The sequence below is a fragment of the Neoarius graeffei genome, chromosome 27 (assembly GCF_027579695.1).
Source record: "Neoarius graeffei isolate fNeoGra1 chromosome 27, fNeoGra1.pri, whole genome shotgun sequence".
Lineage (NCBI taxonomy): Eukaryota > Metazoa > Chordata > Actinopteri > Siluriformes > Ariidae > Neoarius > Neoarius graeffei.
Window position 1 is genome coordinate 51,814,682 of NC_083595.1, and position 27,814 is coordinate 51,842,495.

A 27,814-nucleotide genomic window follows, 5' to 3' on the forward strand; every position below is an offset into this window, starting at 1 on the left:
ACGGACGTGTGGTTGGATAAACAGATGGAAAGTGATGGAAAAGATTAAAGGGGTACCAAATATAATATATACAGTTGCTGATGTGACAAAGTAACGTATTCTTAAGTATTCTATCAAATTTATATACTAGAAAACAACGAAATATCTTGGTAATTGTAAATATAATAGTCGGTACGCTAAACGGCACAAGAGTCGCCATTTTTAAAAGACCGTGACGTCAGCCCTACCCACTGCACTAGGAGAGAAGCGTGTAATCATGGCATCGGGTGCATCAAGTGAAAGCGACAGCTCTGTCGAATCATACGAAGAGATCCCGCAAGACACACTGCAAGCAGGCTATGGCTTAGAAGGGTACCAGTTTGAACCTAGGAGAGGTACTCTCGACTCCGGTGATGACGAAAGAAGAGAAGAAAGCTCAAACTCGCTTGGTGTTTTTCAGCGGAAACGAGTGAAAAGACACGTCTGGAGGATCGTTATGCTTTCCATCGGTCCTGTTATTACACCCGAAAGCAACACACTGTGGCATTGTGTAGCCGATCACTTACAATTCATCCTACTTTCCGATTCACACGTGCTATTCCCAACCTCAATGAGCCAACACAACTGGGCACATACATACGTCATGAGTGTTATGCAGAGAAAATGAATGTGCATTCTGATTGGGTAAAATTAATATCATGGCGGGCTGTTCAAACTGCGGAAATAGTTTGCTCGAGCTACTTTCAAAACACTATAACTTTCCAACCTTAGAACAGAAAACTTTTGTAAGTCTTGAATAAGGTTCATTAATGTGTGTTTTATTGTTATATTTACTCTATATATTGCCCTCTGTTCCCCTTTAAGTTAGAAAAAAGAGAGCGAAACATTACTTATGTAAGACAAAAATTAGATGGATTGACCCATGGATAGACAAATAGACAGAGGGATGGATGGATGGATGGATGAATAGCTGGATGGATGAACAAATGGATGGCTGTCTGGATGGATAATTGAATGGGTGGATGTGTAAAAAAATGGATAGTTGGTGGATGGATGGATGGACAGATAGATACCATTTTGCAGGGATGAGTAATTTAGAGATGAAGTCTTTCGCTTCCTCAGACACATTCTCAAACGCCTCAGCATCAAAGTCCCAGTTGGCATGAAGGATGTTGTTCATCGTCTCGGCGTCGTTTTCACCCAGGAAAGGTGACAAGCCACTTAAACTGAAAACACACACACACACACACCAAAACACAGGAAGACATTAGGGCTGTTATATAATACACCGTCTGATAGATTATTAATGAAAAGCCTCTTTTAGAACCATTTGGCAAAACTTAACAAACAACCTTCTCCAACCTCATGATAAATGTGTCACTAACATGCTGGCAAACTGTTTCAGCTTATCAGCAAATGAAGGACTAATTTAATGCTTAAGTGCTTTCAAAATTGTGCACTCTGTCCTGTGGACTTTTTAAAAATGATTTAATATTATGAAGTGCATTTGAAAGGTCATAGAGGAGAGCAACAGGAAAATGAAGAAAAAAAAAAAATTCCTTGACAGAAATCAAGTCAGCATCATCGTTTTGGCACGTTGAAGAATCACTGTGTGCTCTAAGTGTTTGCTAATGGTGTGTCATCTTCTTTGGTAGCAGTCATCTTCTTCACATGTACAACTGTGAGCACATGTAGCCTTACATAACACTTCAAAATGAGACCATTGACGATTAAAAGTCAGTCTTGGCTGCATGCATGTATAAAATGCACACGTAAAAAAACACACACAGACACACCTACCAAACGACCCCATAGGTCCTTTAAATAGTCGAGAGATAACTGAATTGTCAAACTGGGTCTCTCTCCGAATGGCATAAAAGTAGGTCACGACATACATTCTAGGTGGAAAAATTCCTGCTAAAGTTTCTTGAACACGGATCATGACGCTGGCGCTGATTTACACATTATAGGAGGTCATTCAAGGCTAATAATGGAGCTTTGGTATTTAACTCAAGTTAGAGCATCACAAATAGCAGCAATGCCTCATTCTGATTCACGAACAACACCATTTTAGTGTTAATGATGAAGAATATGACTCACTTTAGTGATTTGATTCCTTGATGTTTTGATTCATTTGATTCAGTCAGAGAAATGAGTGAAAGAAATTGGATTGTGGAGCCACCAGAAAAGACCATCATATGTTCATGCGTTTTGGAGAAATGGCTTTCGAAGGAGGCCAGAAGGGAAAGAGTAGGATTTTTCAGTTGCATACTTTCAAAATCAGGCTTACTCTTGCTGCTTTCTCTAAAACTTCCTACCCTAAGTTTAAATCTATTTTCTGGGCTCTGTGTTCAGATTATCCAAAATGGCCTCCACCTTCATATAATAAAATAGCGCTTGATTCAGCACATTCCCAGCATATTTTTATATTGTGTGCCGACACTTACTGTAATTCTGGACAAAATTTGCCATGAGAAGCCATGAGATACTAAATCAAGGTGAAGAAATCATTATGTGTGTGTGGGATGATTTTTATCATTCTTTTAATCCACTATTTTGAGTTGTAGATTTTTTTTAAAGCAGCAATGTTTTTGTTAAATCACTGCAAACAATAAGATGAACCAGGACTCATTCTTGACACTTACAGCACACTTTAAAGCTATCATTTAAGAAACATGAGCTTAAAGCGATTAACCAGGAAATCGCATTTACATTACAAAACATTACGGGGTTATGAAATATCATCATGATACAGTAATACAAAATGTTCTAGACAAAAAAAAATTAAGCCGATTTTAGCTTAAAAAACGTTAAAGTTATAACATCAGTCCATTTGGCCATTTCCCTGGGCGTGGCCACTGGATTAGCCAGATACATGTATGCATTAAGAGACGGAAATGAGGGTGGCGCTATGTGACATAGGATTCCACATGACAGCACACCGTGTCATGCATCAAATGGATAGAAGATAAGCAGGTAAAAAAATTTTTAAATAAACAGGCAATAAACTCGCCACTACTTTATTTTGATTCCTTTTGTAATACTGCATTGCATCATTTTTGTGAAGAAATGCAAACAAATTGACTGACAAGTCACAAATGACCATAATATTATACTATAGTCTAGTTGTCACAACAGGACTCTCGGCACACTCTGGACAGTGCTCGCTCCAAACTAACTCACACACGCCACGAATGACACACATCTACACAGGCTTAAGGCGCAATCAGCTTGCCTAAATAAGGACTCAGAATGCAGACTTACTTTGCGAAGTATTGTGTTGTTATGACACATTACCGAGCCTTGTTTCTTGGCTGGCGGCACGGTGGTGTAGCGGTTAGCGCTGTTGCCTCACAGCAAGAAAGTCCGGGTTCGAGCCCTGTGGCCGGCGAGGGCCTTTCTGTGCGGAGTTTGCATGTTGTCCGCGTGGGTTTCCTCCAGGTGCTCCGGTTTCCCCCACAGTCCAAAGACATGCAGGTTAGGTTAACTGGTGACTCCAAATTGACCGTGAATGGTTGTCTATGTGTCAGCCCTGTGATGACCTGGCGACTTGTCCAGGGTGTACCCCGCCTTTTGCCCGTAGTCAGCTGGGATAGGCTCCAGCTTGCCTGCGATCCTGTAGAACAGGATAAAGCGGCTAGAGATAATGAGATGAGATGAGATCCCCCGCCCAAATGAAGTTTGGCAGGGGTTCCGTCTGTCTGTCCATCCGGTTACGTTTTCGTTTCCAGGCCATATCTTTAAAAATACTGAAGATATCTTCATGAAACTTTGTATACATATCAAGCAACATGTGACCCACGGGTGATTGCTCTAAGACAATGAGGGAGGCTCAGCCTCCTCTAAAAATGACGAACATCGTGTAGGATGAATTGCGCTAGGCTTATGTTATAGCCGACCTTATAACATTGCTATTTCAGATACAGAATCATAGAAATATGTGTTCAACCCAACTACAGTGCGAAATCATTCCGTTATAACTTTCCCCAGTTCGCCTAATGTGTGCGTGAGTTTTTCCCCCTCGTGACAGCGCGATGCAGCCCAGCCTCAGTGAACTTCAATGGCATTTGGGAGCTATGCGCTTTTCAATATCAAAATGCAAGATGATTATTGGACAAATACTGCGAAAACGCCCGCCCACCGGACTCCCAGCCTCACAGTGGGAGGGACATGGCAAAGCTTTCCGCGAGGAGACTGGTGATTGGTGAAAGCGGCCAGATATTTTCTTTGATTGACAGCTCGTTTCAAATATAGACAGGCAGCGGTGAATCTCAGTTCAGTCCCATGCGGATTCGCAAGTGCTGTGGTGTATTGTAAGAGATCGGCTTACATTTCGATTTCATTCATTACATACGGTTTCTACCAGCTTTTTTAGTTTGTATATATTTTCATTGTAAATAAAGTGTAAATATAGTGTTGTCAAGTTTGCTATCTTAGTTCCAGAAATTTCATTTATTTGAGTGACTGAACTTGAACTTGAGGGGGCTAGTCAGCTAGCAAGAAAGCTGCACACGGATGCCGAGCATTGCTGATTTAATTTTGGCGAAGCCATTTGACAGTCTTCCTTTCGAGGAAAAAATTAAAATTAAAGAGCAGGGTAGACCAACGCCTCAAATTGACTTGGTGAAAAAGGTAGGGAATAATACTCGTTCCTTTCAGCTCTCCTGGTACGAGAAAGTGAATTGGCTAACAGCAAGTGACCCACATCAACAACAGTAAATAGGCTACTTTAGTAATATGTCATGGATGGACCAAAAATATAGAATCTATTTAAAATGTTTATGCTGAGTATATTATATTGGAATATATATTTTTCTGGATATGAATTAAACACAGCTACAATTTGGAAAACATTTTTAAACAAAAACACAGCCGAGAACATTTCACACTACAGACATGGATTAAAAGTGAAGGGTTATCAAAATTGTCAATAAAACATTTCTCAGTCAAAATAAGTAAAATATAGGGAAAGTGTCACTGAATGAAATGTGTGGCCCCCAGCTCTATGTTTGGCTCCCCAAGGTCAGTGCTTGTGCCTATTCCAGAACACTCTGCTGTTACTGCTGAGGTTCCTGACAAAGAGCTGCTTTCAATAATGATCAATTTTTAAACAACATGCCACAATTTTAAAATATAAAATGTTAAAATATACCCCCCCCCCAACACCACCATCATGTATATTGGACAGTAGGCTAATGGGCCAAAAGAACCTGTTATTTCACAGTTTGTGACCCTGCCAACAATCAGCTAGATCAGAGGCAAGAGTATGGGCAAAATTTATGTGTTTTTTCTTTTAAAATCTGGAAATATCGTAACCGACCAGCCTCCCCTGTTTGAAAGACTACCAGCCGCCACTGATGTGACCTGGTGCCTTTTGCTATTTTGGATTTTTGAAAAAAGTTTTTTTTTTTCAAATTTTTATGTGAAAATAGATTTTGCCTTAGTTTCTAAGAGCAACGTTCATTTCCGGAGCATATATCCAAAACTATCCATGATACAGATTTGAACAAATTCAACATGCAGCTTTTTTATAAAGGCAGTGTTGGCTGTCCATTGCTAGCGATGATGACTGCTTCATTAGGATGCACAGAAACGCAGAAGGGCCATGAGACCCGCACCAGAGCAACAGAGACGCCTACAGCGGTGGCACGAATGGCCCGGCCGAGCCACCACGAAATGTCTGGCCTCGTGAGCTCTCGCATACTGTTCTCCTCTCCTAACGAAGTGCCTTGCACAGTAAGATAAGACAAGCGATGTCGTGCCCCCATCGTGTTGTCTCTCTGGACCTCCAGACCTGATGCCAAGTGGTGCACAAAAGTGCCACAGACCTGACGGGTATGGAAGTTGCTCGGCAGTGACAACTGACTTGCCGAGTGATGCCATCCGTTGGCCATTTGAGTGGCTCTTCCACATCCCATCTGGTGGTGTGCCATTGACCCTGTTGGGTTCATCTGCCACATTGCCCCAAAAAGCGCCCTGCTACCAGCACCTTATTGGTGATGTACTATTTAACCCATAGCTGAAACCCAGACAGGTGCTACCACTCCAGGTCAGAGCGGACCTGGGAGCAATGGTGATTAAGGTATAACTCCACTTTCCCCAATACTCAAGTCCTCCTGGACCTGAGACTCACAACCAGTTGCAGTTTAAAGTCACACCCAGGACTATTTTTTATAAAGGACAGACATAAAGACAGACTTTTAGCTCAATTTGTTTTTTGCGAGATATTTTCTTTAAGGTCAGACTCTCACACAAATGAGACACACCTGTTTATGGCAAACTTTGCATCATGCGCTCAAGCCACTTTCAAGCGTTGTTCAAAAAGAGAATAATGAGAAGTCTCCTTGTCACAGGGAACATAGGGCCCTTGCACTATAATGCAAGGGGTAACCAGGGGTTAAAGTATTAAAACGGGTCAGAAGAAGGGTTGGATCTGAATGATTAATGAGGCAAAAAAAAAAAAACCAGATAAACCCTACCTCAACCTGCAGTACATCTAATTTAGTAGATGGTGCTATAACAATGACTCGTAATTGCCATATTGGTGTAATCAGGACTGGGACATTAGTAAGCATACACAATTTGAAACTAGTCAACCCGAGCATGTTATGTCCACTTCCTGTTTTGATGCAAATCAATTTCCCGCCATTACATTTTTCTTTGAGGTATCCAGTATTCCTTTGCAATTTATCATCTCATATGTCTGGATGTTAAAACAAACAAATTTCAAGCAAATATGTTGACAGAGTAAACGTTCATGTGCTTTCTGCCATTGGACGACCCTCAAAACACCACGTGAAAATCCTACATTCTATCCAACATGGCCAACTTCCTGTTGGGCAGAGTTAGATATAACCAAGCGATCATTGTCTGATATGATGAGGGTAATGATCATATCAAATCTTGTGCATATCCAAGCAGCTTCATCCTGACCACTGCCTGCATTCAATAGCGCTATGAAGTTCTCAACCACACCCAAGTCCATAACCACACCCATGACATAACTGTGATTTTATGTAGGTCTGAGAGTGTGTAAAATTAATTTAATTTTCAAGCATCAGAAATGACTCGAAAATGAGTGAATGGACTAAAAAGAAAAAAATAATAAGGAGATTAAGAATAAACTTGCAAAAAAGAATACTGCTTTAGCACCTCCTGTGGAGGTCCCCTGTGCCTGAACCCCGGTGCTCGGGCCCTAAAAATTTGCCAATTGCTCCTTGGTGGCGGCACGATGGTGTAGTGGTTAGCACGGTCTTGCATGCCTCACAGCAAGAAGGTTCTGGGTTCGAACCCAGCGGCTGGCGAGGGCCTTTCTGTGTGGAGTTTGCATGTTCTCCCCGTGTCCGCGTGGGTTTCCTCTGGGTGCTCCGGTTTCCCCCACAATCCAAAGACATGCAGTTAGGTTGACGTGGGGCGCCCTTGGCCTGAGGTGCCCTTGAGCAAGGTACCGAACCCCTGACTGCTCCCTGGGCGCTCTGGGCTGCCCACTGTTCTGGGTGTGTGCGTGTGTTCATTGCTTCAGATGGGTTAAATGCAGAGGATGAATTTCACTGTGCTTGAAGTGTGCATGTGACGAATAAAGGTTTCTTCTTCTTCTCATCTCATTATCTCTAGCCGCTTTATCCTGTTCTGCAGGCAAGCTGGAGCCTATCCCAGCTGACTACGGGCGAAAGGCGGGGTACACCCTGGACAAGTCGCCAGGTCATCACAGGGCTGACACATAGACACAGACAACCATTCACACTCACATTCACACCTACGCTCAATTTAGAGTCACCAGTTAACCTAACCTGCATGTCTTTGGACTGTGGGGGAAACCGGAGCACCCGGAGGAAACCCACGCGGACACGGGGAGAACATGCAAACTCCGCACAGAAAGGCCCTCGCTGGCCATGGGGCTCGAACCCAGACCTTCCTGCTGTGAGGCGACAGCGCTAACCACTATACCACCATGCCGCCCCCAGTTGTTCCTCATTATTTAATATTTTCCTGCTCTAGTAGACCATTTCCTGCCTTGGCAATCCAGGGCCAGAAGTCATAAACACTGCGTTTTTTGCATATTCATGTGAGTACCCCAGGCCATGACCCATCTCAGAAGGCTTTTGTTGTTGGATTGTGATTGGGCGTGAGTTGATATTGTGCTTTCAGGGCCTCTTATCCATCTCCCAGAGCCTTTCATTTGAAGGTTTGTGGATGCACTCATGCCTCAGGCTCTGATGTCTGGTTTTTAATTCCTTTGGCATTAGCATTTCCTTTTTGATCTCCCTGACATTATAAGTCAGAAAGCGCCCCAGAAATATAGAATTCAGTTCAGTCAGATACTCAGTTCCAAATAGGCTTTTTCTGCCATTGTAAAATTCAGTTTCCCAGATGCAGTGGCATTCTCAGTCAGTGTTAATGTATTCACTTTTTCTTCAGTGTGTATGAGATGAAAACAGCTTGGTGAAAAACACTTGTTGGAAATATCTAATGTATATTTTAAGAGTAAAGGTCAGCTTTAGGGCAGAATATGCACGGTTGTGGATTTGATTCCATTTGTCTCTGGATTTGAACCTACAGCATGTAAGTGATGACACCGATGCTCCACATGTCTGTGGGGAATGACACAAAGTCATAATTCACCACTTCAGGTGCCAAAAACTCAGGAGTCCCAAAGTTGACCTTCAGTTTCTCTCTGGGTCGATATCTGCAAATCACAAGAAACAATAAACATCAAATTTCCGTGTCAGGTAAAATATTGGACAAACAGGACAGATATTTACACCACTCAAAACTGCTGTCATTTCCATATATGGACCCAAAGACACACCCACATCCCCATCTATGTTCTAAGGCTTGCTGTAATTAGTGCATATGGACTTGGCATGCCTATTGAGTTCCACATATGGACATGACACACTCACTTCTGAAGTTCCATGCATGGATATGACATGCCTGCTTATTGGGTTCCATATACAGAAATGACATGTATTATTGACATCCATATATGGACATGATACGCCTACATATTGTTTTCCATACATGGACATGTCATACCTACTTCTTGGGTTCCATATATGGACGTGACATGCCAATACTTGGTCTCTACACCTTTACATTTGACTTCATATATGGACATGACATGCCTTCTTACTAGATTCCATATAAGGATGTGACATCCCTACATATTGGCTTCCATACATGGTTATGTCACACCAACTTCTTGGGTTCCATATATGGACATGATATCAGAATCAGAATCACTTTTATTGCCAGGTATGTGGACACACACAAGGAATTTGACTCCGGTTTCACTTAGCTCTCATCGTACAAAAACAGATAAAAAGCATACACAAAACAAGCAAACAAACAGAAAGAAAAAAATGGTGCAATAGGTGCACCTATAATAGGTGCAGCAGATAATATGCTGATTACTTGGCTTCATATATGGACATGACATACTTTCCATAAATGGGCATCACCAGACATGGGACATGACACACCTACATATTGGTTTCTATATATGGGCATGGCATGCCTTCTTACTAGATTCCATATATGAATGCAATATCCCTACATATTGGCTTCCATACATGGACATGTCATACCTACTTCTTGGCTTCCATATATGGCTGTGACATGCCTATTACTTGGCTTCATATATGGACATGACATACCTTCTTTTTGGTTTCTATATATGGACATGACGCCTACATATTCCCTTCCATATAGACATGACACACCTACATATTGGGTTGTATATATGGACATGACATGCCTTCTTACTAGACTTCATATATGAATATGGCATCCCTACATGTTGGGCTCTATATATTGAAATGAATCGCCTACTTATTGAGTTCTATATACGGGCATGACATGCCTTCTTGCTGGATTCCATATATGGACATGACACACCTATGTACAGTATTGTGTTCCATTTCTGAACATGACACGGATACTCATTGTGTTTCATATACAGACATGACACGCCTACTTACTGGGATCTTTACATGGACATGACACACCTACTTCTTGGCTTCCATATATGGACGTGACATGCCTATTACTTGGTTTCATATATGGACATGACATACCTTCTTTTTGGTTTCCATAAATGGGCATAACATGCTGACATATTCCCTTCTATATATAGACATGACACACCTACATATTGGGTTGTATATATGGACATGACATGCCTTCTTAGTAGATTTCATATATGAATATGGCATCCCTACATGATGGACTCTATATACTGACATGAAACGCCTACTTATTGAGTTCTATATACGGGCATGACATGTCTTCTTGCTGGATTCCATATATGGATATGACATGCCTATGTACAGTATTGTGTTACCCTTTTCACGTGACGTCACGACAAACGCGGCCGCCATTTTGGACATGTACAGTACTACCATTAGTTTACCACAGCCAGCATTGAGGAACGGCAGCAAAGAAAGTTTTTACTTTCAGCAAGACTTCCATTATGCCACTATATTGTTGTGCACCTGGATGTAGTAACCATCAACAAACAAGGCAAGGTTTATCATTTTATCGGATCCCGACGGAGAAGATGGATAGCGGCCATTAACAGGAAAGATTGGCAGCCCTCGGCATACCAACGCTTGTGTAGTGACCACTTTGTTGGAGGTAAGACGAATAAAATTAGCCAGAAAAGGCATTACATTGCTGTTAACATTCTGTGGCGGTGAGTGTGTAACCAAATAGGTTAAAATAACCCATTGTAATCTCTTTGTTCTTCTGTAGTAGCTATTGTTGACTAGCTAATGTCAACAACATAGTAGCTAGTATGTTACTGTAGCAATGTTTACGTTCAGTCATTTGGATGACTGTTAAAACCTTTCAGTCTCAAGTTTTTCCTTTACTGTATTTACTAGTTTACTGTAATTATGATCCGGCAGCTATTTACACCGGATCCAGTATAAATAGCTGCCGGAGCCAACGTCCGAGGTTCCGGAGCGCGCGCCGGCTTGCTCCCCCTCAAATTAAGCAGCGCGTTCTGGCTTGCTCCCGGAGTGCTCCGGCCGAGGTTCCGGAGCGCGCTCCGGCTTGCTCCCCCTCAAATTAAGCAATGCGCTCCTGCTTGCTCCCGGAGTGCTCCGGCTGAGGTTCCGGAGTGCGCTCCGGCTTGCTCCCCCTCAAATTAAGCAGCGCGCTCCGGCTTCCTCCCAGAGTGCTCCGGCCGAGGTTCCGGAGCGTGCTCCGGCTTGCTCCCCCTCAAATTAAGCAGCGCGCTCCGGCTTGCTCCCCCTCAAATTAAGCAGCGCGCTCCGGCTTGCTCCCGGAGTGCTCCGGCCGAGGTTCTGGAGTGCGCTCCGGCTTGCTCCCCCTCAAATTAAGCAGCGCGCTCCGGCTTGCTCCCCCTCAAATTAAGCAATGCGCTCCGGCTTGCTCCGGAGCAAGCCGGAGCGCGCTGCTTAATTTGAGGGGGAGCAAGCCGGAGCGCGCTCCGGAACCTCGGCCGGAGCACTCCTGGAGCAAGCCGGAGTGCGCTCCGGAACCTCGGACGTTGGCGTGTATGTGTATGGCGATGGGTTTTTAATGACATAGATATACAGATCATGTGGGCCGAAGTCAGGTAAAGACGAGGGCTTCGTGTACTTCCGTACGTCAGTGAACAATCCTGGTGGAAGCAGGTAAACGTCGTTCTCTAAGCCTGCTAACCTCAATTTTTGCAAATACCTCTCCCTCTGCTCGCCCTGTAAATGCCCTACGTCGCTGGATAGTGAAGGTGTTTTCTGCATCTCGCTCCTTTTTCTTTTATGTTTTTCGTTTGTCGCCTTCCTCGCATTCAAACTGATTCGAGCCAAAGTCCACTACATGTCCAAAATGGCGGTCGTGTTTACGAAGGTCACGTGACTGAAAAGGGTCTATACGGGCATGACATGTCTTCTTGCTGGATTCCATATATGGACATGACATGCCTATGTACAGTATTGTGTTACACTTCTGAACATGACACGGATACTCATTGTGTTCCATATACAGACATGACATGCCTACTTATTGGGATCTATACATGGACATGACACACCTACTGATTATGTTCCATATATGGACATGACACACCAACTTACTTTTAGAAGCAGTGCTAACATTACGTAAAATAAAAAAAAAAAATCATGCTTCATGAATGCTACTTAGACAACGCATTTATATATTCATGCATGAATATTTTCTTGAAGAGAGTATGCACATGACAGTTCATTACTCAGGAGTGACTTATCTTCTGGGAAATTCAGTATATTCGTGAACACATGATGAACATCATGTTCAAATGCTAAAGAAGAGAAACCCAGCATTTCTGACATTCAGAGCATTTCTGACATTCAGAGTATTTACAAGAAACGATTGTATAACACAAAGCAATCAGCCCAATAACTCAGAACGGCAGAAAAATACAACATGCATCTTGAAATCTAATTGTTGCCTGTGGATCTTTTGCATGATACTGTTGTGTCAATCTTTGCTGCGAATAAGTATGTAGGTGGAGGCGTGACGGCAGGGATGATTTTGCTAAATCAGACGTGGGAGCCGGATGATAAAGGCACTGCAGCCTGGTGAATCAGAGGCAGTGCATGAGAGAGAATGGCGGAGATGTATAATTACAGACAAATGGGGATCTTTATCTCTCTTCACACCATCACAAATAACTTTACAGACGTAATCAAAGACATCTGTATGATACAAGAAACTGTCAAACATCTGCCAGCCAAAAAAACAAAAAAGCAAACAATGATTCACTTACTTTCTAGCAAGTCCAAAATCAATGATCTTGATTTGGTTGCTGGTACTGCTGACACACAGGATATTTTCAGGCTGTGTGGAAAAAATGATTAAAATAAATAACAAAAACTATTTAATAAGAGCATCACACGTCATAATTAGAGTACAAATTTATGCTTTATTATAATACGGTATTTTTTCAGTCCTTAGGGTCCTAAATGGATAAAAAAAAGCATTTCAAGTGTCAGTATCAGACACGATTCATTATGACACAACAACAATTAACACTGTAATTGAGTCGAAAATCACAATCAACTCATCATTCTCCAAATTATCTACTTTGTGTAGAAGCAGATATGTTGCAGTTTTAATAAAATTAAAATAGCATACAACTGCTAAAAATGGATTAGACTTGGTTTTGATTAAAATGACAACCATATGATTTATATTCTTTTTCATTTTGGGCTACACTGCCTCCTGTACAGTGCACTTTGATGCAGCTGTGTTACATGATTTTATCAGGATGTGTCCACTGACCCGACTCTGTATAAATTGGGAATATGGACTATTGCTGCTCTTTCTGTGTGTGATTGGTTGGTGTACAGCTGTACTGGCCACAGAGATGATGCATCAGTATTCATGTGATGGAGTGCAGATGGTTTCACCTTGAGGTCCAGATGCAGGATGTACTGCTGATGGAGGTACTGCACTCCCTCACAGATCTGCCGCATGAACACAATGGCGTCCAGCTCCGTCAGATGGTAATGTTCGTCTACAATGCGGTCGAACAGCTCGCCGCCCTCCACACTGATCAGGAAAAGACAGGCAAGCAGAAAAAAATAATAATTGCAAACAAATTAACCATTTGTGTTCCTGTTTATTTTGTTCACACTTTCTATGACAGTTTAGTTTTTATGAAAATAAACAGGTTCATCACTGACACAACACTCTGGTTATATAGAACAATTCATTATCTGTCTGTCTGTCTGTCTGTCTATTATTATGTCCGTATCTATCTATCTATCTATCTATCTATCTATCTATCTATCTATCTATCTATCTATCTATCTATCTATCTATCTATCTATCTATCTATGTTATTGTGTGTGTGTGTGTGTGTGTGTGTGTGTCTGTCTGTCTCTATCTGTCTGTCTGTTATTGTGTTTGTTTATCTGTTTGTCTGTCTGTCTCTATCTGTCTGTCTGTCTGTCTGTTACTCTGTCTGTCTGTCTGCGTTACTCTATCTATCTATCTATCTATCTATCTATCTATCTATCTATCTATCTATCTATCTATCTATCTATCTATCTATCTATCTATGTTATTGTGTGTGTGTCTGTCTGTCTCTATCTGTCTGTCTATTGTGTCTGCTTATCTGTCTGTCTGTCTGTGTCTGTTTGTTATTGTGTTTGTTTATCTATCTGTCTCTATCTGTTTGTCTGTCTGTCTCTATCCATCTGTCTGTCTGTCTGTTAGTCTGTCTGTCTGTCTGTCTGCCTGTTATTCTATCTATCTATCTATCTATCTATCTATCTATCTATCTATCTATCTATCTATCTATCTATCTATCTATCTGTTATTGTGTCTATCTATCTATCTGTCTCTATCTGTCTGTCTATCAGTGTGTCTGTCTATCTATCTGTCTGTCTTTGTCTGTTATTCTATCTATCTATCTATCTATCTATCTATCTATCTATCTATCTATCTATCTATCTATCTATCTATCTATCTATCTTCTGTCATTGGAAAATAATCAACTTTGTGGTCATTACAGTGTCTCTGCTTCAACACCCCGTAGTTGATTATTTTCCTATAACAGCATGACATGGAGAGTTGTATTCCTCACCTGAGGTTGCGTAATAATTATTCTCTAAACGTTGCTTTTGAGTTTGTGGCACACACTTACCTGCTTAACACCAAGAAATTACAGAAAAGTAAAAGAAAGTGTTAGTCTTTGTGCTGTTAATCGAACACGTCTGATCTCTGCCATGCTGTGCGATTTGATTTCTGCGGTTAAATTGTTTGGATCGTTTTATTCAATTTTAAAAAATTGTTTGTTTGACTGATTATAATTAAACACACAGAACCATAACCAGATGTGTCAGAGCTGTCTTGTCTGTTTAAAGCTTACAGAAATGAAAATGACACTCTGTGTGTGTGTGCGTGCGTGTGTGCGTGCGTGTGTGTGTGTGTGCGTGCGTGTATGTGGGCAGTTCTTGTCAGCAAGCTCAGAGGTGTTGAAAACATGCTGAGTGAAAAGAAATTTGTCTCACAAATGAATCTCTAATGGACGGAATCAGATCAGGCCTCAAAGCCTTAATGAACCGAGGCATAGAAAAGAAAAAAAAAGAACAAAACCAACAAACAAATGTGCTGATGTGAACAACAGGTCCAGAATAACAGGTGTGTTTATTTCTCCCTGCATAACTGTCTTTTATGAAAGGCGTTACTTACTATTCCATTATCAGGGTGAGATTAGTCCGGGACTCGAATGCATCATACAGCTGAATGAGATTTACATGATTTAACTGGTTCATCATCCCAATTTCATTCTTCACCTCCTCCTGTTAGGGATGGAAAGAAGATTTTTTCACACTGCATCTGTTTGCAGCTCAGCACCCTGTTTATCCCCCTGTAGATTCTGTATATTGTATTCTATATATTTTTATTGTTTTCTCTCTCTTGTCACAGCACTATCTCCCATCCTCCTCACACACACACACACACACACACACACACACACACACACACACACACACACACACACACCTTTATTTACACTATTACCATGTCCCATATCAGATGTTGCACGATTATTGTTACAGTTCCCCCAGACCTTACGGCTACCTCACATCACTGTGTCACTTTAAACGACTCTACACCATGAGTTTCTGCACAGCACTAGTGGATGTAGTGCCACGACCAACTCTTGTTATTTGTTGATGTCTTTTGTGAGCAATTGTCCTTATTTAGCTCTGTTCTTATTCTATTATATTCTATATTATTCAATCCACATTCACTGGATATGAGCAATCATGGGCTCTGATTGGTTACTCTACTACTAGGCTATCAGCTCATATACCGTGAGTAGAGAAAAACAAAATGGCGGACTGTGTTGCTGAACCAACCAAGGATGAATTAAAAACTCTACTCGAAAACAAAATACAAAAAAAGCAATAAAATATGGAATAAAAGTATTTGATGGAAAGAACGTATCTTTTTTCAAGAATTATTATTATCGCATTTTTCACAAATTGCTCCTGTCATTTTGCTGGTTTGATTACATTCTAATGCCGCTTTTCCACTACAAACGCGGCTGAGTTGGGCTGAGCCGTGCCGTGCTGAGTTGGGCTGAGTCGAGCTGAGCGGGGCTGTTGGAGTTGCATTTTGACTACAACCGCGCTGAACCGTGCTGGCTGGAAGTGGGTGGACACATTGGGTGGAGTTAGCGAAAGTGGGTGGACGTCACGTGATGTCGTTAAGCAGCGCAAACAGTGACATCAGTAAGCTTTTAAGCGGTAGTCTCACGACCCGAATAGTAAACAATAAACATGGAGGACATGGAGTCGTTGGTGTTGCTGGTCTTGGTTCTGTGGCTTGTTGTCACCGACAACGCCAACAGATACTGGCAAGAGCGTATAGATGAGGCGAGGCGCATAAGGCTTCAGAAATTCTCGTAATTCGTAATTATTCTTCTTCCGGGTTTACGGTGTTTACAGATCCCAGCGTGCTCGCGGGGCGTGTGTGGGCATGTGAGGACACTCCTCCTCACCAATCAGTGCACAGGGGAGTGTCTGCTCACGCCCCCAGCCTCACTCGGCTCGCTTTGGCTCGCTTCAGCCCCACTCCAAAACCGTGCGAGTTTTAGGGGCTAAGCAGGGCTGAAGCGAGCCGAATCGTGCTGTTCTTTGGTAGTCGAAATGCGAGCCGTGTCGGGCTGAAGTGAGCTGAAGCGAGCTGAAAAAGGGTAGTGGAAAAGGGCCATAAGTGGAAATGATTTTGTCGGATGTTTTGTGTGAAGTTTTAATTTATCGAATTTGCAAAAAATAAAAATAAAAATGCTCTGTTTCTCAAAATCCAGTGAATAAAACAGTTATTCCACTCAATCTTGTCGTACATGGATTATAGAAAATTCGGTGCTACGTGCCTCGTCAGCTATCAGCTCATGTGCGACTCGATTTCATGGAATAACTGTTAAATATTTTATTATATTACAGGCATTTAGCAGATGCTCTTATCCAGAGTGATGTATAACATACCCAGAGCAACCTGGGGGTTGAGTACCTTGTTCAAGGGCACTTCAACCATTCCAGCTGATCCAGGAAATTGAACTGGCAACCTTTTGGTCCTAAAGCTGCTTCTCTAACCATTAGGCCATATATATAGTCTTATATATTTTCTTATTTAATTTTTTATCATTTTTTTTACTAATTTATAACATTACGTTTGCTATTTGCACAGTTGCCTCAAACAATTACGCATGACAAATAAATCTCTCAAAATCTTGAATCTTGAATTCAAATCCACAAACACAGACAAAAACAGATCATTTTAGATTTCATGGTGAGCTTCCAGAAGCAAGAACGTTCCCAGAAAAACATTCAGAGACGTTTTGCCCAGACAGAAGCTGACATCTGAGCATAATTGCCAAACTTATTATTTCTGTAATTCATGCCTGCTATTTCCTCAAACTTCCTGCAGAAATCGTTTCAGTTGTGTGTGTGTGTGTGTGTGTGTGTGTGTTTCAGTGGTAAAGATGGGTCTGTAATTGTGTGTGTTGTTGCTGTGAAACTCTGCAGGGTGTGTAAACACCTCATCTCTTCTAACCTTCTGGTCACTTTATCTCTCTAACATCAAGACAAACACGGCAGATTCATGTGTGTGTCACTTTTCTACAAGAAATAATGCTATGTGTTTGGTCATTCACTGGCATCCCAGCTCAGTGTTACTTACACCACAACACTGTTGAAATCTGGACTCTGACTGCCCTTACAAAAGAGAAGTTTATTTAAGTTTGCTTCTAGTGTACTTCTTTTAAACTAAAAATAAGAGTGTATGCTTTCACTTTACTTTTTATTTACTTATCAGAGATATACTTAATAAAGTTATACATAAGTAAACTTGGCTTATACTGAAAAGTATATAGAAAAGTCTAAGTATATTAAGCTTATACTTAAACTTTTGATCAAGACATACTTAACAAAAGTGTAATAAAGTATTAAAATATTTGTACCTTATAGACAGCATTGTTGACTCTTAGGTATGTCTGTGGTTCCGTACAATTTTTTTTTTTTAATTTCTCCTGAGTGGAATCATTACAATTTTTATTTATTTATTTTTCTTTAGAGCTTGGGTGACAATTTCAGTTGTCATTGCCATGTTTTTATACTTTGGCATTTAATACAATGTTGCTTTAAATTTTGATTTTTAAAGAAAATGAATATGTTCTTAATCCTGAGTATTTGTTGTTATTTTGTGAATTTTTACCTTTATAACTTCATTGTAACTTCAGGTACAAAACACTTAAGTTGTCTACTGGTAGTGTGCATGAGGTAAGAGTTAGGGCTAGAAAACTAATAGTATACCTAGAAGGGTAATTGCAGTATACTTCAAAACTAAAAAGTGGACTAGATGTATATAACCAGTAACTAATAGTATATTTCCAATATGTTACAAAGTATATGTTTATAAACTAAAAAGTGGACTAGAAGTATAAAACAAGTAAAGTCATAGTATATTTCCAGTATACTATTAAGTGGACTACAAGTATAGAACTAGTAAACTATTAGTATATAACTTTATTTGTGGTATACTTGCAGTACAAAATAAAAAAATACTAGTTGTATACTCAAAGTTTACTTCTCTTAGACTTAAAGTATACTTTTTATGAACTAAAAGTGGGCCAATTTAGTCCCAAGAAGTATTAGATTAGTTTACTTACAAGTATATTGTAAGTACAGTGATATCAGTATACCTGGTACACAAAAGTATACTTAAGGAAATATACTTTAACTTTACTTAAGTATACTTAATAAAATAAACTTGTATATACTTCTTTTGGATAAGGGTGGTCAGAAGATGTTGATTAATTTTCTATAACAGCAGCTCTGACAAAAGTGTTTTAAAACACATGATATGTTAGTCTTTAATAAATTAAAGGAAAGCTCTGGGATTTTTAAACCTGGGCCTTCCAGTACTGAATTAGAACACTCACTATATAGTTCTTGAAATAGAATTCCCTAGATAGTGAGTAGGGAGTAGTGAATGAGTGAGTGATTTTGGACACAGCTACAGATTTTGCAAAGTATACACACTGTATCTTGTGTCTCACATTATGTCTCCTTTGCATTACTGTGTCTACTCTGGTCTAACCTTGTTTTGTATTTTGTACTTTGCCCTTTGTCTCAGCCTTTGATATCCTCTCTGTGCCTCGCCTGACCATTACCTGTTTCTCAACTCTGATTTTGCCTGACGTTTTGGATCTGTCTGCCAGCGTGTTTTGCAATAAACTCTTTCAGCACTTACATCCATATACTGCCCATTACATGACAACTGGCAGATAATTTTGCTAATTTTAAACATACATTTCTAGAAAGAAGTAAAATTATCTGCCCAAAGAATTAGAAATTTTAAAGTTAAAATTTAATGCTGTGATTGCATTCTAATCTGGAACAGGTGCATGGTAATTACCTCAAATGGTGTAATGTGCGAGTTGCAGTCTGCAGTGCACGCTGCGCACTCCGAGCGCCTATGCGCATGGATGTGACACCAATAGAATAAGAAATTTTAAAGTTAAAATTTAAGTGAAATAGTAAAATATGTCTAGAAATAGGTTTAATAATCTTATTTGATTTTTTAGTAATCTTATAATAGGAAATATCAAATAAATTTTACTCGATTCAAGATATTTTCACCTGCTAAGATATAGTTTTGCAGTGTTTAACAGCACAGTGTTTTATCCCTTGCATTAAAGAGGTGAAATAAATGGATCAAGGTTCAGAGAGATCACTTATAAATATATAAATTCTATTACTTTTCCAAAATTAAATAACTAAACCCTTGCATTTTACATCTTTTATTTACAGCAAAATCTACTCCAGAAGTTGTACACAGATAAGCAGGAGAATGGGATGTACAGTGTTCACGTGTCATACTGTGAGTTTTTCATTCAGTACCCTATAGCTTTATGTTTTACAAGTTTTGATGTGAGTTTGTATACTGCTATGGGCTAGTATGAGTTCTTAAGAGTGGGCGGGCAGGCAGGCAGGCAGGTAGAGGCATATGGCTGTAGTAAAACAGCCAGTGGACTTCCACATAAAAGCTACCTTTGAAAGTGAAAGAGTGAATGTGTGAAGGTGGAGAAGGGGGTGTTGCGTTGCTTGTGTACTTTTTTCCACTCACCCTTTCTTTCATCCCCTTCACTTTTATAATCTTGGCAGCCAGAGTGAGACCTGAAGAGAGCTCAGCACACTTATGAACCTGGCCGAAACGCCCCCTGTGGAGACAGCGAACAGAAAACACACAGCGCTTGTAAGAAAACAGGTCATTATATACACAGTCAGTGCAATATAACGAGAAGCTACTGTTGGCTGTGGTGACACTGGTAATGTTTTAATGCAAAGTCATCTAGATCTTGCATCATCATGTGGTGGATTGAGGACCCAGGAAAGTATTTCAACAGCATGGGGAAGTCATGGCCTAATGGTCTGTTAAGCAGCTTTGGGACCAAAAGGTTGTTGGTTTGATTCCCTGGACCAGCAGGAATGGCTGAAGTGCCCTTGAGCAACGCACCTAACCCCCAACTGCTCCCTGGGCCACTCTGGGTGTGTTGTATGTCACCTTTAATGGAATGGAATTTCAGAAAATAACAAATTGTTCAGCACCAAGAGTGTGTATGGGGATACTCCTGCCCCAATAAGGCTAGTCCTTCTTGATACTAATTTGTACGTATCATACATATTTCATAACCTATTATGCCCACTGAGCTCTATATAAAATCTGGAGAGCTCAGAGTCTATTCCCCGCTGTGTAGACTAGTGAAACCATCTGGCCGCCATCTTACCACTCACATCGCGTGTATTTGGCTTATGTGTTAAAGCGCCGTATCTGATCAAACTTGCCCCAAGAAAAGTATTTCCTGACTTTTCTCCCTTTCATTACCTCCTCTTATTTTCTCAACTTCACCCCCATTCCTTACATATCTTTATAGCACTCCGCTTCACTGTTATTGTTTTTTTCTTTTCCAGTCCAGTCTCTGATCATTTATTTTGAACGGCTCTTTCACTACTATAATTATTTCAACAGAGATTCATCTCATCTCATCTCATTATCTGTAGCCGCTTTATCCTGTTCTACAGGGTCGCAGGCAAGCTGGAGCCTATCCCAGCTGACTACGGGCGAAAGGCGGGGTACACCCTGGACAAGTCACCAGGTCATCACAGGGCTGACACATAGACACAGACAACCATTCACACTCACATTCACACCTACCCTCAATTTAGAGTCACCAGTTAACCTAACCTGCATGTCTTTGGACTGTGGGGGAAACCGGAGCACCCGGAGGAAACCCACGCGGACACGGGGAGAACATGCAAACTCCGCACAGAAAGGCCCTCGCCGGCCACGGGGCTTGAACCCGGACCTTCTTGCTGTGAGGCGACAGCGCTAATCACTACACCACCGTGCCACCCCACTGTTAAGACCTGACTGTGAGAATGAAGTGAAAATGGAAAATTTCATCTCATCTCATTATCTCTAGCCGCTTTATCCTTCTACAGGGTCACAGGCAAGCTGGATCCTATCCCAGCTGACTACGGGCGAAAGGCGGGGTACACCCTGGACAAGTCGCCAGGTCATCACAGGGCTGACACATAGACACAGACAACCATTCACACTCACATTCACACCTACGCTCAATTTAGAGTCACCAGTTAACCTAACCTGCATGTCTTTGGACTGTGGGGGAAACCGGAGCACCCGGAGGAAACCCACGCGGACACGGGGAGAACATGCAAACTCCGCACAGAAAGGCCCTCGCCGGCCACGGGGCTCGAACCTGGACCTTCTTGCTGTGAGGCGACAGCGCTAATCACTACACCACCGTGCCACCCCACTGTTAAGACCTGACTGTGAGAATGAAGTGAAAATGGAAAATAACATGAGAAAATAATCCTGTTTCAACAACTGTCCTAAACAGAAAGGAAGTACTGTACAGCCTTTGTGTTGGGATAGATAGATAGATAGATAGATAGATAGATAGATAGATAGATAGATAGATAGATAGATAGATAGATAGATAGATAGAAGAACTATATGAAAGAGAAAGATACACTGTATAAGAGAAAAACTGAAATAATCTGTAAAAATAATTATAGTAGTCAAAGAGCTGTTCAAAAAAATGATCAGAGACTGAACGGGAAAAGGAAAAAAACAGTAACAGTGAAGCAGAGCACTATAAAGATATGTAAGGAATGGGGTGAAGTGGAGAAAATAAGAGGAGGTAATGAAAGGGAAAAAAGTCAGGAAATACTTTTCTTGGGGCAAGTTTGATTGGATACGACGGTTTAACACAAAAACCAAATACACACAATGGGAGTGGTAATATGGCTGCCAGATGGCTTCACTCTGACGAGCTTATGAGCTCTAGAGATTTTATATAGAGCTTAGTGATTATGCCTTATGGCACTTAAGGCACCAACTTAATTACCTCGCCCGGGACGGAGTTCACCAGGGGGCGAGGTATTATTTTCGGTGGGGTTTCTTTGTTTTTTGCTAGCAACATTATGGGAAAATGGCTGGACCAATCTTCATGAAACTTTCAGGATAGATGGGCATTGGTCTCAAATAGAACCTCCAACATTTTGAGGGACATCTGGTCAAGGTCAAGGTCACCAAAAAGGTCAAAATCGCTTTTTTCGTGATATCTTCCTTCATATTCATCATATTTACTTCAAACCAATTCGAAAATGTTCATCTTTCAATTCTGCTTCCATTGATATGCTACATGATGGGGTATCTCTAATAGTTTTCTTTCAAACTTTCATTTGTTTGTTTGTGCATCTGTCTGTTAACAGTCTAGGGTCTAGACGGTTGCACCAATTGACTTCAAATTTTCAGGGTAGGTGGGCAATGGTCTGTAGATTACCTGATTACATTTTGGGGTAATCGGGTCAAGGTGAAGGTTAAGGTCACTGGAAAGGTCAACCTTTTGGTCAAAATAACATATTTTCCATTATAACTCAAAAACAGTTGCCGATAGGCAGATGTTTACTGTTATGAGCATATAAGAACTCCCATATGACCATGATCTTTGACCTTGAGTGACCTTGAAAGGTCAAACTCAAGGTCACAGGTTTTCAGAGGGCTGCAACTTGAAAACGGTTGATGGTAGACAGATATTTACCATTATCAACTTATAGGAAGTGCCATATGGGCTTTCATTTGGCACCATGACCTATGACTTTGAAATGTCAAACTCAAGGTCATGGATTTTCATAGGGCTATAACCTGACAGCTGATGATTGAGAAATATTACCATTATCAACATATAGGTATAAAATAAGTGCTGCTGGGTGAGGTTTGTTTTGCCTGGCAACACTTGTTTAAGTTGGTATGACCAACTGTCTTTCTCCATCTACATTCCTGAAGAAATGACTCCATTGAAGCACCCAGTTCTGCTTACAACTTTCTAACATTTTCATACACAGTCTTGTGGTGGAATCCAACTTTACTAAGCTTTTCGTCAACAAACATCAACCTTTTTGTAAGTATTTTGTTAGATGACCTTACTACATGAGCAATCCATTTAACATTCTGGTTTTTAATGTACTCTTCAATTTTTTGTGCTTTACATGCTAACAATATCTTTTCATCGGTATATTTTCAGGCCCAGTTGATACTTTCAATACCGCTGCTATCTCCAGCTGTTGCTTGAGCTTTTGCTTCTTCAAACTCTTTCCTTGATGACTTCCAAGCCATTCCACCTCTCGCCATACATCTGAGAAACTCGATACGAACAGTTTCAATTCGATTGTATTGTCTATGTGTCGCAGACAGTCTATGTTTTGCAGCAATAACAGAGATGACTTCTGATATATGTGTTATAAAACTTCATCTGTATGCTTAATTTAAGATGGTAGTTATGCAGTAGTTTTTTCAACTCAGCAAACTTACTGTGAGCCAATCCAATTATTCTTTCCAGTTCCTTATCTGATGTTCCAGGTTCAGAGCAAGATATAACAGCTCCTAAATACATAAAGTGTGTTATGTTTTCAATAGGTTTATTCTTGGTGTTGATGATACTGCTTGGATACTCCTTATTCTTGAAATTGAAAATCATAGTTTTAGTTTTGTCGATGCTAATGACTAAACCAAATCTTTGTAGAAGATCGCACAATACATCTGCAGCTTTTTGCAGGAGTTCTATCATATACTTTTAAAATGTACTTCAGACAGGAAGGAAGCCATTCAAGAAAAACTACTTCAGACATTTGACCTTGCTGTGACCTTGACCCTGTTTGGATCAATTCCTAAATCAAAGCATCTTCTGCTTACATGATAACTCCATATATTGTAAATCCTACAAATATTCAACCACTCACTCTTGAGATGTCGCAATATATCTCGATATAATGAGAATCTCGGACAGACGCAATGACAAACCAGAAACCTCGTTGCAGCGGCATAAAAACATGAACCACCACAGATCCATACCTGTCAACCCTCCCGTTTTTCCCGGGAAATCCCTTATTTTGACTTATTTCCCGCTGTCTTCCCGTTTTTTTATTTTCCCGAAAATATCCCATATTTTCACATTATATAAAAGTCCCGTATTTTCACAATATAAAAAAGTCGGTAGGTCCAGAATTCATGACGCGCCTCTGACAGGAGTTTACAGCAGGAAGTCGGGCCATGAATTCACGTCCCCACCCTCTCAGGCATCAGTAATTACATAACTACGTCCGGAGGCGAGGCTGAGCAAGTGATTAGGTCCAGTGTTGCCAGATTGGGAGGTTTCCCGCCCAAGTTGGGCGGTTTCAAGTGCATTTTGGCGGGTTTTGAACATAATTTGGGCTGGAAAACGTCAGCAGTATCTGGCAACACTGATTAGGTCTGAGGTGAAGATGGCGATGCTAATAGCTAAGAAAAACATTAGCCTCTCTTTCTTTGATGATTTCAACAAGTGCGTAGCTGGAATGTTCCCAGACTCTTCCATCGCAAAGAAATTTTCCATGGGGAAAATGAAAGCCTCCCAAATAATCAAAGGTAAGCTACACATGTTTACATTAAGTATGTCCTGGCTAAGACCTCATAAATAGCCTAGTGTAAACTAATTGGTGTATTAACTGTTTTATCCACTCATTGTCTATTTTATTTTCTATCTGAAACTTACCCATTTTAAATCACTCTTGGTTTAATATCTTATATTACTCTTTATCTCTTATTACTCTATCTATCTATCTATCTATCTATCTATCTATCTATCTATCTATCTATCTATCTATCTATCTATCTATCTATCTATCTATCTATCTATCTATCTATCTATCTATCTATCTATCTAGTGTTCCGAGGCCATGACTATGGTAAAACCATAATAAATTGCAATGGAATTGAATTTATTGACTGGTTATATAATGCCCTTTCTTATTTTAACATAAGATACGTATTTTAGCCCTTAATTTGGGAAATAACTGGTACCACTGAAAGCAAATAAAAATAAATGTATAGTTTATTCACAAATGCACTCTATAAACCATAAGCATATTGAGTTTGGGTCTTGGCTATCACCAACATGCACCAGAGTACAGGAAATCACAAATACTAGATAGAAAATTGCCCCCCATTCAACTACACACCCACTTTTGGTGAAGGGTATGACTTTCCGATATTTTCCCTTATTTTGAGTTAAAAATCTGGGAAATATCCCTTTTTTTCAAACCTCAAAGTTGACAGGTATGCACAGATCCTCTTTTACAGCCAAACACATGCATTTATATCAATGATTTTTTTAACCCTTTGGTGACTGACCCCTTGAAAATGGTTCCTCCAGGAACCATGACATTTCAGTTGTCAAGACAATGGAAAAACTAAAATACAAATACAAGAGCATTTTGTTTTGTGCACAAGAGCATTGTGACATATCTTTCTGTTTTTGTATTTTAGTTTTTCCGTTGTCTTGACAACTGAAACGTCATCGTTCCTGGAGGAACCATTTTCAAGGGGTCAGTCACCAAAGGGTTAAAGATGTTTTCAAAGATTTGCGTTTATTTTTTCATTTTACAGAAAAATTTTATTTAACTTTCTATAACAGCAGTTTTGACAGTCACATGTTGATATTCATGAGCTTTCTTAATACGTTATTGTTTCTATAGTAACAACTCAGGCCAGAGACAGAGTTGCTTTTAACAATGCATTCACATGTGCATGATGGCTGCTTCACGTATCCTGCGTTGGTTGTGCATGTCCTCAAGAATTAATGCTACGTCTCTGCAAGATGCAATATATACATGAACAGTAAAGGTACATCATGCAAATCTAGACGTTCTCTGATGTGCCCTCTAGTGGAATCCTCCAGTAACATGCATACTGTAGCACATCAGCAAGTCCGCTCACCAGCCACTTTAATAGGAACTTCTTGTTGATTCTAAGATCCCTGTTCTTGGCTGTAGGAGTGGAACCCAATGTGTTCTTCTGTTCTGCTGTTGCATGCCGAGATGCTTTTCTGCTCACCACGGTTGTAAAGAGTGATTATATGAGTTACTATATCCTTCCTGGCAAAAAAGGTCGACCCAATCTGGCCATTTTCCTCTGACCCTCTCTTATCAACAAGGCGTTTGTTTCCACCCACAGAACTCAGTGTTTTTTGTTTTCCGCACCATTCTGTGTAAACTCTAGAGACTGTTGTGTGTGAAAACCCCAGGAGATCAGCAGTTTCTGAAATAAGCCAGTATCTCACTGGGCTGCAACAGCTTGCGACAAATTGCGAACGTCATTCGCGAGAGAGTTTCAAAAGTGTCTTGAAACCTTCGCAGGGCTTCTCAATTTCCTCGCATGAGTCATAAAGTGTCGCTCCTTCGTCACTGAATTTTGAACATGCTCAAAAAATTTGTGCCACAAAATTTCTCTCAAAATAGCCGCAAATGCGTCGCTGGTGTCGCAAAGCCATCACGAACCCTTCTCAAGTCAGTTTCCGTGAGACAGGAAGTGCGAGCTCTCAATGGGCTGCGATAGCCTGCGACTAGTTGGAGACACAACAATTGCAATAAAATATGCGAACATCAATTCAGTGTGATTCCAAGTGAAAATTGTTGCTAATTCGCATATTTTATCGCAATTGTTGTGTCTCCAACTAGTCGCAGGCTGTTGCAGCCCAGTGAGATACTACCCATACTCAAAGCAGTCCATCTGGCTCAAACCAACACCCATGTCACAGTGAAAGAAAGTCACACAAATATTGAGATCACAATTTTTCCCGTTCTGACGTTTGAACATTGTGAACATTAACTGAAGCTCTTGATTTGTATCTGCATGATTTTATGCATCGTGCTGCTGTCGAGGGATCGGCTGATTACAGAACTGTATCAAACAGAAGGTAGGTATATGGGTGGTCATAATAAAGTGGCCAGTGAGTGAGTGAGTGTATGTGAACAATTACATTCACAATGCAACCAGCTGTCTCCACAAATGCATGGTTAAAAAGTAGCTATATCTCCGGTCTAACATGGTGGACGCTCCATATCAACCTATAGAGAGCGTGCACGTGACGTCACGAGGTCACGTGATATTTGTTTATCTGCCATCTTGGACGGCAAGGCCGCGCATAGAACTTAGACGAACCCGTTCTAATTATCAAGTGTGTGGGAGTAGATCTTTCGAGAATGGTTATATCTTGTTCAGCATTTGGTTGTACCAATAGACAGGGCCAAAAGGAGGGCCTGTCATTTTATAGATTCCCCGCAGACGAGGAGAGACGCGCAAAATGGGTGTCCGCTGTGCAAAGAGAAAACTGGAACCCCAGTTCTACCAGCCGAATTTGTAGTGAACACTTCATATCAGGTAGGTGTAATCTTCTAATTCAATACTACTAGTACATCTGTTAAGT

The 27,814-nt window shown here is 40.7% G+C and overlaps 1 protein-coding gene across 3 annotated transcripts in view; it reads right to left on the minus strand.

The window, feature by feature from the left end:
• mylk3 (myosin light chain kinase 3) overlaps positions 1-27,814 on the minus strand; it is an 82,895-nt gene that overhangs the window by 24,200 nt on the left and 30,881 nt on the right. For all 3 annotated transcript variants that reach the window (XM_060911307.1, XM_060911306.1, XM_060911305.1), the window contains exons 6-11: positions 20,113-20,206; positions 15,166-15,275; positions 13,377-13,518; positions 12,734-12,804; positions 8,537-8,665; positions 1,053-1,205 (exon numbers count right to left, since the gene is read on the minus strand). In XM_060911307.1, the coding sequence (XP_060767290.1) occupies positions 1,053-1,205; positions 8,537-8,665; positions 12,734-12,804; positions 13,377-13,518; positions 15,166-15,275; positions 20,113-20,206 (699 nt within the window). The remainder of the gene's footprint in view (positions 1-1,052; positions 1,206-8,536; positions 8,666-12,733; positions 12,805-13,376; positions 13,519-15,165; positions 15,276-20,112; positions 20,207-27,814) is intronic.